At 36.6% G+C, this 14,920-nt stretch overlaps 1 protein-coding gene across 1 annotated transcript; it reads right to left on the bottom strand.

The window, feature by feature from the left end:
• Positions 1-800: 800 nt before the first annotated feature.
• Positions 801-7,863, bottom strand: LOC109185366 (AT-hook motif nuclear-localized protein 13-like). The gene is made up of 5 exons (XM_019335360.1): positions 7,049-7,863; positions 6,913-6,965; positions 2,801-2,935; positions 1,740-1,901; positions 801-1,463 (listed from the first exon to the last, which is right to left on the bottom strand). Exons 1-5 carry the CDS (start codon positions 7,548-7,550, stop codon positions 1,203-1,205), a joined length of 1,113 nt encoding a protein of 370 aa, XP_019190905.1. The 5' UTR covers positions 7,551-7,863; the 3' UTR covers positions 801-1,202.
• Positions 7,864-14,920: the final 7,057 nt, after the last annotated feature.

Here is a 14,920-nt window from a genome sequence, read left to right as displayed (position 1 = left end):
GCACAATACTTATTTTTTAAATCTACATTGACAAAATTTGTCATCAAATATTAACAATGTGTGTTACTATTAATCAATTCACACTTAATTCTTGAATCAAGTAATGACATCAAACGGAATAATCCCAAAGAGTCCCACATCTATAAAATAAAAGAGAACATATGGGTTTATAAGGTCATGGGTTAGACTAGCTAATTGATTGAATTCAATCTTTTAGTGTGGTTTGGCCATGTGCATTATAGCTCAATTAAGTGATCTTAGCCCAATTTTTGTTTAAGTCACGAGTCTGAATCCCAACTCTCTTGATTTGAGTCGATCAGCTATCCTAAACTAGTTTACTTCCTCGTATTCTTTTGCGAATTAAGGTTACAAACTACATTACATGTGTCTACTTTTTTGTTGCTTTCCCTTTTTATCCCAAAAATAAAAATAATTATTTTTTTAAAACAATCTCATATGAAATAATAAACTCAGTTTGAGACTCTCCCATCACTATCAATATTACATAGGGAGTATTTTGTAAACAATTGAAACAATTAAATTTTGGATTCTTAAGCCTCCTTTTATAGGAGCTTCAAGGCTCCCCTGCCACTTCTCCCATGTGGAAGAAGTGATATAATTAAAGGGAGCCAACGCAGCTCCACTGATACAATTATATGGTTAAACCTGCTAACACAATATGCTTATCTGCTAACTACTAATATAATCTGTTAATTGCTAACCGCTGATTGCCAAACGAAACCATAAACTACTTTGCATAATCTAATCTCTAAACATGAATTGCCATACCAAGATTTTCCTTTGAGCTGAGAGAGCAAATGGGTAAAGATTGACAGAAAAGTGAGCTGATAATTGTATGGAAATCCTACTCCAGTTGATCAGACTTACAACTAACACTTCTAAAATAAGAAGGGTCTCTCACAATCATCATTATAAATACTCATGTATATATATATTATACGAATAAACTAAGAACAAAGATTCCGAAGTTGCAAAGACACCATTTCCTGTGAGAGCCATATTTGTTAACCAGCCAAGACCCCGAGCATGCACTGAATAAAAATATAGAGGTGACTTCTTCGTCTAGAAGTAGAAAGAGCGGCCGCTACTTCCTGTTAGCCTTTGCGGTAACTCTCTTGAAGGTAGTCAACAAGTCAAATGTCCAAAGATGCGTTTCATGTCAATTAAGCAACGGTCGTTGTCTAGACAGTAGAGTTAGGCCAGCCCATGTTTCCGTACATTGGCATAGTTTGGATTGGTTGGCCGGCATTACCATATGGCGGTGGTCCATGATTGAGTGGACTGCCACCGTTTTCATCAGAAGACTCGCTCGAGCCATCCTCAGAAGGGGGACTAGCCCCCGTGATTGGGGCACCAAAATTCAACATATTTGACGACGGGGTTGAAGAAGATGGCTTATACTTTGGCTTTTTAGCATCCGCAATGAAGCTACCTACAATTACCTAAAACGGAATAACATTCTTAACCCATCAGACCAAAAATACTTTATGTACGGGGTAACCCCAGCCAAGACGGCTAAAGATACAAACTTGTAACCACAAGGTCACCAGTTCGAACCTCAGCCTTCTAGGTTTGAGCCAGTCAGCTATGGGCAACCTAGGCTGGTTTACCTCCTTGTGGTCCTTTGCTGGCTAGGGTCACAAGGCAGGGTTTACTCTCGGCACCCCAAAAAGATATACTTAAAGATATACTTTATATACAGACAAAACAATCATTACCTGCACTGGTCCAGCTGCTTTAAGCATTCCCGCAACTCCACCACCCACAACTTTACCATCTGCCCCAGCCAGCGAAACACTCAAGCTACATGTTCTGCTGCCGTTGCCATTACTTTCTGATGGTGAGAACGAACCTGATAAAGAGACTATTTCAAATCGTCCCTGCATTTAAGGAATGACCACAATTTTCAGATCAAACAGAACAACTATAAGCTAAGAGGCAGAAACCAGGGTAACACTTTTCTTTGGGTACTTTAATAAGGTTCTATTCATGGCAAACAGCCAAACAGAATGCTTCATCGAACGCAATCTATTCCCTAAACAGTGCAGTGAGATATTCTGACAGTTATTTTGGAAAATTATAACTGGATTAAATCAATAGTTACATGGAACCCCTTTCTTAACCTTCTTGAAAAATCATTGAAGTAAAAGATGAACCCTAACCTCATAAATAAGGGAGAAAAATTCATATGCCCATCGCTATCAAACAATAACAACTACCACCAAAATGAATTAATAATCATTATGTTTTGTGACCAAAATTATACAAGTAAATTCACAGCACTCTTTATAGAAGCAAATTCACAGCATTCTTTATAGAAGCATCAAGAATAGCAAATTGTTCCAGCATTCTTTAGCACAGAGGCAATAACAGGTCTATATAAATTAAGCATGGCCAAGAAATCACAATGTGTGAGATATAACACAAAATGTCAGCAGCAAGGTTGCAAAAATCGCTAGGCGTTCCTCAGGCGCCTGGGGGGCGCCCGTTTTCTTTTTTAGTTAGTACTAAAATATTAAAAACGGGTTTGAGCGAAATAACCTATTTAAAAAAACACTAAAAATAGCTAACCGGTAGCCTAAACGCCCGCATAGACGACCGCCTAGGCCGCATAGTCTGCCGCGACCTAGTCGGCGCCTAGGCAGCCTAAGTCACCTAGAACAGCGATTCCGCCGAAATTCTAGGCGGCCGGCCACTGCCTAGCGCCTAGGCGCCGATTTCGATTAATCGGCGCCTAAATCTTTGCAACATTGGTCAGCAGATGGAAAAGAAAACAGACCTCTAAGGTCACAGTGCCTCCAAGAGATGATGATGGTTGGCGAAGGGTAGCATTGCATATAGCACCACTCGCAGAGAGAATGCAAACTGTTCTTGGTCCTTGCTGCGAGAAAGTCATTATCTTTTTAGCTATATCCTGCAATAGAGAAATAATTAGTGTCTAACCATTAACGGAAAAACTCAAAACTAGGAGATAGTTATTCTAACGCTTTATGATTTTGGAACAAAAAGGGTCCCACTAAATCTGGTATTCTGATAGCAAGAGAAAAGTGATTCAATAATAAGAAAATGAGAACTTTTGTCATGCAAGATACACTTCTTAGCAGGTGGATGCACTAACATGAACCAAGAAACTAAAGGAATCACATAAAATGTGACAATTTACCATTAAAGAAATTAGCACAGACAGCCACTACCACTGTATAGACTCTGGAAATAACATAATTGCTAATTGGTTGTTGACCCACAACGTCCAACCCACACCAAGAAATTAGACAAGTGATGAAATTGATCAAAATGAGAAAAAAATGAACAAGATAATATATACCGTTCAACTTTCCCTCTATGGCCAAAAGAGCAATTCTACTACCACAATATTGACTCACCTTTCTACGACTCAAAACCTCTCTATTTTACCACTTACAATGTTTAACATTCCCCAAACAACACGTAAATACAACAGAGAGCACCTTTGTAGAAGATACCCCTTAGAAATACACTACCTCTCTTTAGTTTACTCTAATCTTACACAATTTGGAAACATTCTTGTCCCTTTTGCTGCTATTGTGCCATCACAGCAATTGTGAAACTATACAATTAATGTAAACTAAAACAAAATTATTTAAAAATGCAAAGTACCAATAAATGGCACCAAATCTATACCTATTAAGTTCATTCATCTTCTACCTCTCCATCTTCGCTACCCAAAATTGTATTAAGTGAAATGACACTCCAATTAATTTGACTCTAAAATAAATACAAATATTTTTTATAAAAATATAAATACAAATAAGAAAATAAATTATAACCTAGTTCTTAAATATAACTACTCTGTATAATTCAACTAACCTTATATATGGTGGGTCATATAATGTTTTGTTAGAGTCTTACTTTCAGAATGTTACAACCATAGTGTTGTTAAAATTATTATTATTATTATTATTATTATTATTATTATTATTATTATTATTATTATAGTGGGATAGCCACTTTTCTTAGGTAGTTACAGGCACTTAGGTAGTGGGTAGTTTAATATAAATACATACCTATGTAATTGAAGAAGGACATCTTGGAAATTGATAAATTTGGCTTTTTATTAAATGGAAGTTTGGGGAGAGGAAGCACACTAGAAAAGCTTCATTTTTATTCTTAAGTTCCTAAGCCTGTGACGCGATCCTAGCTATCCCGGTCCATAACACAGAACCTACCTCCAGCCCACCCAATCAAAAAAAGAAAAAAGAAAAAAGTTGACCCATGTGTATCACATGATAGTGGGCATCATGGATTGGGTGATAATATTCTATTCCATCAGTGGATGGGCACATACCGCTTAGGCGGCGCCTAGGTTCCTTATAAAAAAAATTCATTGTATTTGATAAAACAATAAAGCATTAAAGCCTAACCCTAGCCCAAAACTTAAAAGTCAAACCCAAAGCTTAAAAATTTAGCCCTAGCCCAAGCCCAAACTCTCTAAAGACAAAATCTAACCCTAATTTCAAATTGCAAAATTTCATATTTCCACCGATGAAGCACTGCCAGCTCTCTTCAACTTCAGCAATGGCAATGGGTAGATGACTACCAAGAGGTGATGGCGAGCTGCGAAGATGGGCTTTGGCACGCAAAGGAAATCCAAGCGTCCGACAAGGCGAGGGGCTCTGCAAAGGTGATGGGTGAGGTGGCAAGCTACAACTATGATGGGCGACTGCAAGGGTGGTGGAACTTGGAAGGGCAAGGCTAGGTCAACTGCGACGGCGATTCGGGGGTGAAAAAGTGAGGCGCAACAGCGACTCGACAATGGATCTTGGAAGTCGAAGGCGAAGGAGTAAAATGTGTTTGGCAAGACTGTGGCCTGGGAGGGTTCTCTTTTAATCGCAACTTTTTTTAAAACCCGGGTGAACCCAAGTTTTAGTCCGGGTTAGGCATCCAAGACATTGCCCGAACACCTAGGTGAAGCCCGAGCTTGCCTCACCCATTTCAGGCGAGGCGAGCTTGTTAGGCGTCCAGTTTGCCTAGGCAACAGCCTTGACAACTATGATCAGGTAAAAAATAAAAATAATTACAAAGCCCAACTCCTAAATATAACTACTACATATAATTAAACTACCCTTATACAATGTTGTAAAACTCAGCCTAGGCGGCCACTTAGGCTAAGGCAAAACAAGCTCTAGGCACCATTTTAATTGATAGGCCAACTAGTTAGCCGATTTGCCTACTCAGCCATGTTCTTTTTAGGTTTGTTTCATTCAAAACAACGTGGTTTTGAGCGAAACAAACGTAAAATTGGTTGGGTAAACATCACACAACAGCAAATCAAAAATTAATCTCACAAAATCGCCATGGAGAAACCTAAAACCTCAAACCTAAGAGTCACTAAGTCAAAGACATCATCGCCCAATCATCACCCATCGCTTTTCGCCACTTTTGCTAGCTATCCTTTGTAGCTGATCAACGGATCAAGTCAGACAAGTGACGACGCCCATCGCCTACTGCCTAGTCGCTACTTGCCATTGTTGCTGGGGAAGTCACCGCTCACCATTGCTGCTAGGGAAGCCACCTCCACTCGCCATCACTTCGAGGAAGTCGGTGCTTGAAAGGAGGGAAGTCACCACATCTGGCTTTTGGTCTTTCACTTTTCAGTTTGCTCTTTTGAGGAAAGACTAGGGCTAGGAAATTTATTTAATGTTTTAAGTTTTTAAATATTTATTAGTTAACTTTCCAACCAATAAATTAGACAAAAAAGCAATGTCTTTTTTTTACTTAAGAAACTAGGCACCCATCCACCGCCCGATGGGTACCTAGCGAACTGACATAATATATGGTGGTCAAGCCAAGTATTGTGAGGGTGTTACTTTGAGAACCAACCTCAAGCCCACCCAAACAAAGGTGACCCATGTGAGTCACGCACGTATTAATGGGTACTCATGGATTGGATGATAATATTCCATTCTAAGCTTGAATACAATGCTATAGAGTATAATGAGAGATGTAGCATAAAGGAACTAGAAGTGAAAAGGCATTATGTATTCTACTTGTTTCTAGGACGCCCGATAGACACAAAAATAATCTATTAGAGAACTATATCAAGCTGGAGTGGGAACACTTCACAGTTCACAAATGCATCTTCTTCCTCAAAATTTTGGCAATAGATTATGTAACAGCAACCCATTGAAGAACTAGAACAAATATTAAGTTCTGGTTGTGCGAGAACAATTCAAAACAGCTTTTCAAGGTCAAGGAAACCAAAACAGAGCCTAGTTGGAAATCAACAAAAAGTTTTAGCACTAAAATATTCAAATCCAACTTTATAACAAAGAGACGCCTCAATTCTTTCAAGAAAATCATGCTGAAAAATAGCTTTCTTGGAGGATGAATATAAAATTAATTAAAGTTTCTGAGAATTCCAGACAAAAACATGATCCCAAAAGTTGTAGAAAGAACCCACCCAGATCTTAACATTGTGAGCCAAATTCCCCTTCTGGAACCTTTTGTTCCAAGCATTTAAGGAGGAAAAAATTAATTACTTCAAATGTAGCTTTGAGCATAATTGCATTATTTATTTTTATCCCATGTAAATCACATAATACTGACACTTTTGCTTAACCATGTCAATATCTTAATAACTCTAGGTAATGAATTTTCCAGCTAATGTGCTTGCTTTCCCAATAAAAACTTGATCTATTTCTTCTTTCCTCATACAGGGTAATAAATAAAAGGCCTTCACTGATCAAATTGGATAACAAGAAAGCAATTAGGGTGGATTTTTCTTCCTCCTAAAGAAGAAATTATTAACAAATCTGGAAACTTACAATTGCTGAAAACAAACTAATTTAGCAGAGATAAAACTATAGACGATTTATGCAAATTTAGCAATCACAATAAGAATATAAATGTCACCTCTCCAGCTTGCACGGTGATTATATGGGGTGTGAAACCAATTCCAGTCGACCCTATGAACCAAAACTCTGAAAAAATTAGTAAAGAAGATGGATTTCCAGCAGAAGAATAAGAAGATTAATGAGAAGAGATATACCCAGAGCATCCAATTGTCTCTTTCCAGAGCCGGGAGGCCTCCCTCGGGCCTTCTTGGGTTGATTCTCGGAGGAGGAGTGAGTCATGGCAGCGTTGCTGGTCCCGGTCCCACCAGCGGAGTCGGCGTGGGCGGCCACCATTGAGGAAATCGGAGAGACGGGCGTAGGAGAGAGGCCAAGAGCAATGCCACCGTCGGGAGAGTACTTTCTGGGGCGGCCTCTCTTCTTCTTGGCGGGGGGCTCAATGCCCCCGAACCCAGAAGCTGCCGCCCTGGGGGACGATCCGTCGGAGTAATCCACGGCGGTGGGCGGCGGCGGCGGCTGACCCGAACCCGTACCCACCATGGGATTGAAAGGGAAACGAGGGTTTTGTTGCTGCTGTTGCATCATGGCACTGTAAGAGTTGGCCTGCTGAGGCGGCGCCACCATCATGGTGGGCCCGGGTTGCGGTTGTTGCGGGTGGTGGAATTGAGCCTGAGGGTGGTGGGAATCTTGAGAATCCATTATAAAAAAATTACTGGCACCAGTTTAAAACCAACAAAGATTGTTTCTTTCTTTCCTAATAAAAAATGAAAAACAAAAAAAAAAAAATGGGTTTTGGGAAATTGCAATGCGGGTGGGTGGGTGGTGGGTTTAGATTTTTTTCTTTTTTCTTTTGCTTTTGGTTTGGATACTGAAAACCTACTCTTACTGCAAGAGTTGCAGAGGGGAGATGGGAAAAGTCGAAAAGTGATGCCGAAAGATGACGGAAGAAAGAGAAGACCGACTAGTGTTGTATTTTGGATTGTAGAGTATACTAGTATAGTTCTAGGGTTTTAAAAAAATTTCTTTTATTCAGATTTGGAGGGTTTTGATTTGGTATAGGTAGATGCAACTTATGGCTTCCTACCAACCAATTAGATTGCACCACACGCAACCTTCCACTTCCCTAGCTTGGTATTTTAAATTTGGTGAAATTATAATTTTTTTTTTTTAAAAAAAAAAAATTATTTTATTATTTTATTATTTTTATAAGTGATTAATAGGGAATACACAAGCACAAGTGAATGTATTTGAGCGGAATTCGTCTATATTAGGACTCTATGTATCTGAGTCTATTTAGAACTTCTTATCCTTGTCACACTGTGACTCTCTACTTCTTATCATTATCACACTGTAACTCTCTATTGTATATATTCACATCATCTGATCTCATTGTAATCAAGTTCAGAAAATATAATACAATCAGTTCTCATCTGGTATCAGTTAGCTAGGGTTTTGTGATTCATAAAATCAAGAAGATGCAGCGCTGCGGTGGCAACCTTAATTACCGTGGAAGTCAGCAACGTGGGTTCGATGATCCGTGTCAAATCTGTAAAGGTTTCGGCCACACAGGAGTCAATTGTTTTTGGCGCTATGATGATCCGTGTCAAATTTGTAAACGTTTTGGTCACACGGGAGTCAATTGTTTTTGGCACTATGATGATCCATGTCAAATTTGTAAACGTTTTGGTCACACGAGAGCCAATTGTTTTTGGCACTATAATGATCCGTGTCAAATTTGTAAAAGTTTCGGTCACACGGGAGTCAACTGTTTTCGGCGATATTCAGGGGCTCCGGGTTCTCAGGCTAATTTGGTGTTTCAGAATGGTTTAGTTGCTAAAACCTCATCAAATTCTCATACTTGGGTTCCGGACACTGGAGCCACAAATCATGCAACTCCAAACATCGCTGCCCTTTCTACATCGGAGAAGTACACTAGTAATGACACTTTACGTGTCGGTGACGGTATGGGTTTATCTATTAGTCATGTTGGTCATGCCTCTTTTAATACCCCTTCTAGATCATTTACATTGTCTGATATACTTCACGTTCCACATTTGTCTAATTCTTTATTATCTGTTCAGAAGTTTGCATCCGATAATAACGTCTTTTTTGAGTTTCACCCCTCCTTTTTTGTTGTGAAGGATATCAATACCAAGGAAATACTTCTTCGGGGCAATAGTTCGGGGGGACTATACACACTTTCATTATCTAGTTCGTCTCCGTCAGCGTTTCTTTCCGCTCGTGCCTCGGCTTCCACTTGGCACAATCGTCTGGGTCATCCTTATAACTGTGTTCTTAGCCATATACTTCGTTCTTGTTTGGTTAGTGAGTATCGTGATAATATTCGTTGTCATAATTCTTTATGCAATGCGTGTCAATTAGGCAAATCTGCCCGTTTTCCCCTCCCTCGTGTTGCTTCCTCTAGTTCTCAAGTCCTAGATCTTATTTACACAGACATTTGGGGTCCTGCGCCCACTTTATCTACTTCTGGCTTCCGTTATTATGTGATCTTTGTGGATGACTATTCCCGTTATACATGGTTCTTCCCTATGAAATTAAAGTCTGATCTTTATGTCATCTTTGATAAATTTCGTACTCTTGTTGAACGGTCCTTTAATTGCAAAATAAAGGCCATTCAGTCTGATTTAGGTGCTGAGTACAAAAAGTTGCATTCTTCGTTTGTTCAATTAGGAATTCAACATAGACAATCATGTGCCTATACACATGAACAGAATGGTCGTGTTGAACGAAAACATCGTCACATTGTTGAAACTGGTCTGGCTCTTCTAGCTCATGCCTCTGTTCCTTTGAAATTTTGGGATTTTGCCTTTGAGACTGCTGTATATTTAATTAACAGAATGCCATCTTCTGTATTAAATAACTCCAGTCCTCATCTCCTGTTACATAAATCCCCTCCTTCCTATCTTTTTCTTCGTGTCTTTGGGTGTTTATGCTATCCTCATCTTCGACCATATAATCGTCATAAGATGTCATACAAGTTTTCTCCACGTGTCTTCCTAGGTTATCCTGAGTCCTTTAGGGGGTACAAATGCATGGACTTACATACTAATAAGATTTACACATGCAGGCATGTCAGATTTGATGAAGAAGTATTCCGCTTTGTTACTAAAACTTCTTTGCAGGAGTCTACTCCGTTTTCTGGACTTTGGGCGGAATATGTTCTCAGTCATAGCACACCTATTCCTGCCGTGTCCAATGATGAGCCACCAGAACCGCCGCTACTAGCTTCATTCGAACCACCCGTGGATCCCGGACAGGCTGCCTCGTCGGGTGATCCGGTGGAGCCCGTTGCTTGCCAGCGAGGCCGTCCACGTGGGCGGTCCACCAGGCCCAATGTCCGTACTCACTCTATGGCCACTCGTAGCAACGTAGATGCTCCTCTTTTTGCTCTAGCAGCTCAGGTGCATCCCACGGATCCCACATGTCACTCTCAAGCTGTCAAATATCCTGAGTGGCATGAAGCCATGGACCAAGAATTCAATGCTCTCCTGCATAACCACACATGGTCTCTAGTTCCACCCACTGCAGGTATGAATATTATTGGCTGTAAATGGGTGTTTCGTACGAAGAGAAAGGCTGATGGTACTATTGAAAGGCATAAAGCTAGACTGGTTACGAAAGGTTTTAATCATGTTCCAGGCCAGGACTTCTTTGACACATTTAGTCCAGTGGTAAAGCCTACGACTGTAAGACTCCATCTATCTCTAGCTTTATCATCTGGGTGGTCTATCAAACAGCTAGTTGTTCATAATGCTTTTCTGAATGGTAATCTGGCTGAAACAGTTTATATGAAGCAACCCCCTGGTTATATTGATGCTAACTTTCCGAATCATGTTTGTTTGTTAAAAAGATCTCTGTATGGGTTAAAACAAGCTCCCAGAGCCTGGTTTAATCGACTACATACGTTCTTACTATCAGTTGGCTTTCAAGCATCCAAGACAGATGTCTCTCTGTTCTATTACTCTAAAGACTCCGCTTTGGTTTATTTATTGGTGTACGTGGATGACATTCTTGTCATGGGAAGTGATCAGGGTATTATGTCTCAGCTCTTGTCCAAACTGTCTGCTACATTCAAAATCGATCTTGGTGAACCAAATTTCTTTCTGGGTATTTCTATTCCAAAATTATGGTGTGATAATCTAGGAGCTATATATATGAGTGCCAACCCAATCTTTCATGCGCGCACCAAGCATGTGGAGATTGATTATCATTTTGTTCGTGATCGAGTAGTTTTAGGCGATATTCAAGTCAACTTCATCTCCACAAAGGATCAACTTGCTGATATCTTCATCAAAGCTCTGCCTGGACCTAGATTTTCTTCCCTAAGGGACAAGCTACAGGTTACTAGTATACACTGTGCTTGAGGGGGAGTATTAGGACTCTATGTATCTGAGTCTGTTTAGAACTTCTTATCCTTGTCACACTGTAACTCTCTACTTCTTATCATTATCACACTGTGACTCTCTATTGTATATATTCACATCATCTGATCTCATTGTAATCAAGTTCAGAAAATATAATACAATCAGTTCTCATCGTCTAAACCGATCATATGTGACCTATATTGACCTAACCTTCTAACTGTAGTTTTCGATCCAAACGAATGCCCTGTAGATTCTGCTTCAACCCAAGTCTCATTGCTCGTTCCCTATTGTATTTGACTGAAAAGTTCATTAATCTAATTAGTCTCTAAGTTTTTTGTCCCAAGATTACTCAAAACACTCCCACAGGCAAAACGAATAGTCATATCACGTCTCATCACCTTTTTAGTCCTATCTGGACAACTAGTGTGATAATTATGATTGTCAAACATGTGTAGAACATGTCAAAAGTCCAACATGCTCACCTAGACTCGCCTATAAAATATACATTAATTGTTAAAGATGAAACTTTTGACCTTTTTCCTCACATACACGAGTACACGCTTGTGTATACACCTAATTCATTTCCCAACCTTAGAATAAGAAAGAAGAATCCTTTCCCCGACCTCCCGTATAATTTTCTTCATACTTGCTCAAACGCAAGTGACTACGAAACTACCTTCCGACCATAGACCCAGTATTTGTATTATCAGGGTTGTTTAATATAAGAGTCAAATAGATCATTACTTAATATGGAAACGATACTTAAGTCATTGAACTTTAAAACGTTTCAATTTAAAATTCAATCTTGTCTTGTTAAAAAAAATAATCACATCTTTTTAGCATGTCATCATCATGTAATTAGAGAAAAAATATTGACATGTCATTTAAGTATAATGCTAGGAACATTTGTATTAGATTTTGATGATACCAAACGATAGGAACTTTAGACTCCTAATTATTTTATTTCTAGACTTAGGACATTTATACTCAAACATTTGAATATAACAGAATGGTACCTCGAATAGTAACATATGTACACATCCGAATGGAGACTCGAGAGGACAGTCGTAACAACGATTCGTAGAGTAACCCGAGTGGTTAACTCTCGACTGGGAAAAAGATAACGAGTTGAAGATCAACTCGAATGGTTATCTTTCGAATAACTCGAGAAGAAGAGTAACCCAAGTGGTTATATCTAGTCTGAGACTAAAGACCGAAGACTGAAGATTCGAAGAGTAGAAGATATCAAGACCGAAAGGTTGCAAAAGACCGAGAGTTGGAAGGGTCTACCTTTCGAAGTGTTGCAATACCAAATGGTAAAGTCAATCATTCGTAACCGAAAGTAGGAAAGACCTACCTTTCGAGGAGTTAAGGGACGAATGGTAAAGTCAATCACTTGTATCCGATAAGACCTAAGGCTCGAGGCGTTAACTTAATTAACCACTCGATATGACTGCTCGAGACATTCTCTGAGTTGTATCATCTGAAACCTTAAAAGATGAGCGAATATGTCAAAAGCAAATGCTGGACACAACTCATGTTTCTGAAAAATATTATGCACAATCATTTGTCCATCAACACCTAATATGAATGCTTTAATATCCCTTTTGAAGTTTTAAAGTCAACACTTGTTGCCTAATATCAGAGTATTCTCCTTCAATTTCTTTATACAAGTTGAAGCATTTTGTTGTGCCAATGTTTGCTCGGGCACAATTTGCAATAAATTTTTGATGTGCAGCATTAATGTTTCTATTCCCCTTTAGGAACTGCTTTGCAAGTACCGATGACATGCAGTGGATATGTTTTTCCTCAAATGTTTTAACCACATAACCAAGACTTCACATCTATATCTATATCTATATCTAATTAAAAGTAAAATCCTCCTTCTACCATTTTTCCGCCCAAACTAATTGTATTGGTCAAATTATTTAATTATGGTAGATTATGAAATAATTAATGATAATAGAAATTCTAGATGAATATAGAAAAGAATATTTAATTATGGTTATATTCTACAATATAATATAATTGATAATATTATTGTTCATGTATAATATATATATATATATATATATATATATATATATATATATATATATATATATATATATATATATATATATATGTATATATAAACAAAATCCTCCTATTTCATTTTTTCACCCAAACTTTTGTAGTAAAGCTTATTTGGTAAGTAATATCAAATGGGAATTAATTAAAATTTATTATTTGGTAATATTGCATAATTAATAATATTATGTACGGTATTATATATTCTATAATAATATAATTGATAATATTATTGTTCAAGTATAATAAAAATTATATGTAATAATGTAATAATAAAATAAAATTTTATATATATATATATATATATATATATATATATATATATATAAAATCCCCCTATTTCATTTCTCACCCAAACTTTTATAGTAAAGCTTATTTGGTAAGTAAATATCAAATAGAAATTAAATTAAAATCTATTAATTTGTAATATCATATATGATATTATATTCTAGAATATAATTGATAATATTATTGTTCAAGTATAATAAACACTCTATGCAATAATGTAATAATAAAATAAAATTACAATAATAATAATAATAATAATAATAATAATAAATAATAATAATAATAATAATATATTCTATATATAATTAAAAGTAAAATTCTCCCTCTACCATATATCCCGCTCAAATTAATTGTATTGGTCAAATTATTTCACAATAATATTCTACATCATCAATTAAAAATGGAATGGAGGTTAGGTAAATTGGAAAAAGAAATGAATATTAATAATTAACTGAAAAATTAAAAATTAAAAAAAAAAGAATTGAAATTAGGTTAATTGAAAAAGAAAATAAATATTAATAATTGATTGAAAATAAAAAAAATCCATAATTGACTAAAATTTAAAATTAAATGGTCAGATCATTGCATTTTAATTTTTCACAATAATATTACACAGTATAATACATCATATCACAATTATTTCATAAATCTTTCACAATTTTAAATAATGAAATGGAAATTAAAAATGGAATGAAAATATTTCAATAATAATATTCTACATCATCAAGTAAAGGTAAATTAAAAATGAAAAAGAAATATTTAAATAATAATAATAATCTACATCATCAATATGAAAGACATATTTTAAACAATAGTAAAGATAAATTAAAAATTCAACGAAAATTAAAAATGAAACGGAAATATTTCAATAATAATATTCTACATCGTCAATTAAAAATAGAACAAAAATTGAGTAAAAGTATCACGACATCTGATATTCTAATTGACTAATTGACTGAAAAAAAAAAAGAGAATAATTGTCTGAAAATGAATATGATATTACTAATTGACTGAAAATATAAAAGGAAATGAATATTATTAATTGACTGCAAATTAAAAATGATTCATAATTGACTAATATGAAAAAATAAATGGTTAGATCATTACATTTTAATTAAAAATGGAACGAAAACTAAAATTGGACAGAAATCTTTTAATAATAATATTCTACATCATCAATAGTAAATGCATATTTTAAACATTAGTAAAGGTAATGAAAAAATAAATTGTTAGATCATTGCATTTTAAAGATATTTTCAAAGGATCACTAATTGATTGATACTCTACCATCATATATTTTCAACTGAGTCACCCATCCTGATGGAT

This window comes from Ipomoea nil, unplaced genomic scaffold, assembly GCF_001879475.1.
Source record: "Ipomoea nil cultivar Tokyo-kokei standard unplaced genomic scaffold, Asagao_1.1 scaffold1317, whole genome shotgun sequence".
NCBI classification, from domain to species: domain Eukaryota; kingdom Viridiplantae; phylum Streptophyta; class Magnoliopsida; order Solanales; family Convolvulaceae; genus Ipomoea; species Ipomoea nil.
Note: the sequence above shows the minus strand (reverse complement) of the source record. Positions and strands in the feature narration are given on the sequence as shown.

What these genes read in the sequence shown, in the direction of transcription:
- LOC109185366 (XM_019335360.1), bottom strand. Translation starts at nt 7,550, where the DNA reads ATGGATTCTCAAGATTCCCACCACCCTCAGGCTCAATTCCACCACCCG. An exon ending in GAGGCACTGTGACCTTAGAG is followed by an intron (nt 1,902 to 2,800) that starts GTCTGTTTTCTT and finishes CCTTAAATGCAG; the next exon opens with GGACGATTTGAAATAGTCTC. An exon ending in AAGCAGCTGGACCAGTGCAG is followed by an intron (nt 1,464 to 1,739) that starts GTAATGATTGTT and finishes ATTCCGTTTTAG; the next exon opens with GTAATTGTAGGTAGCTTCAT.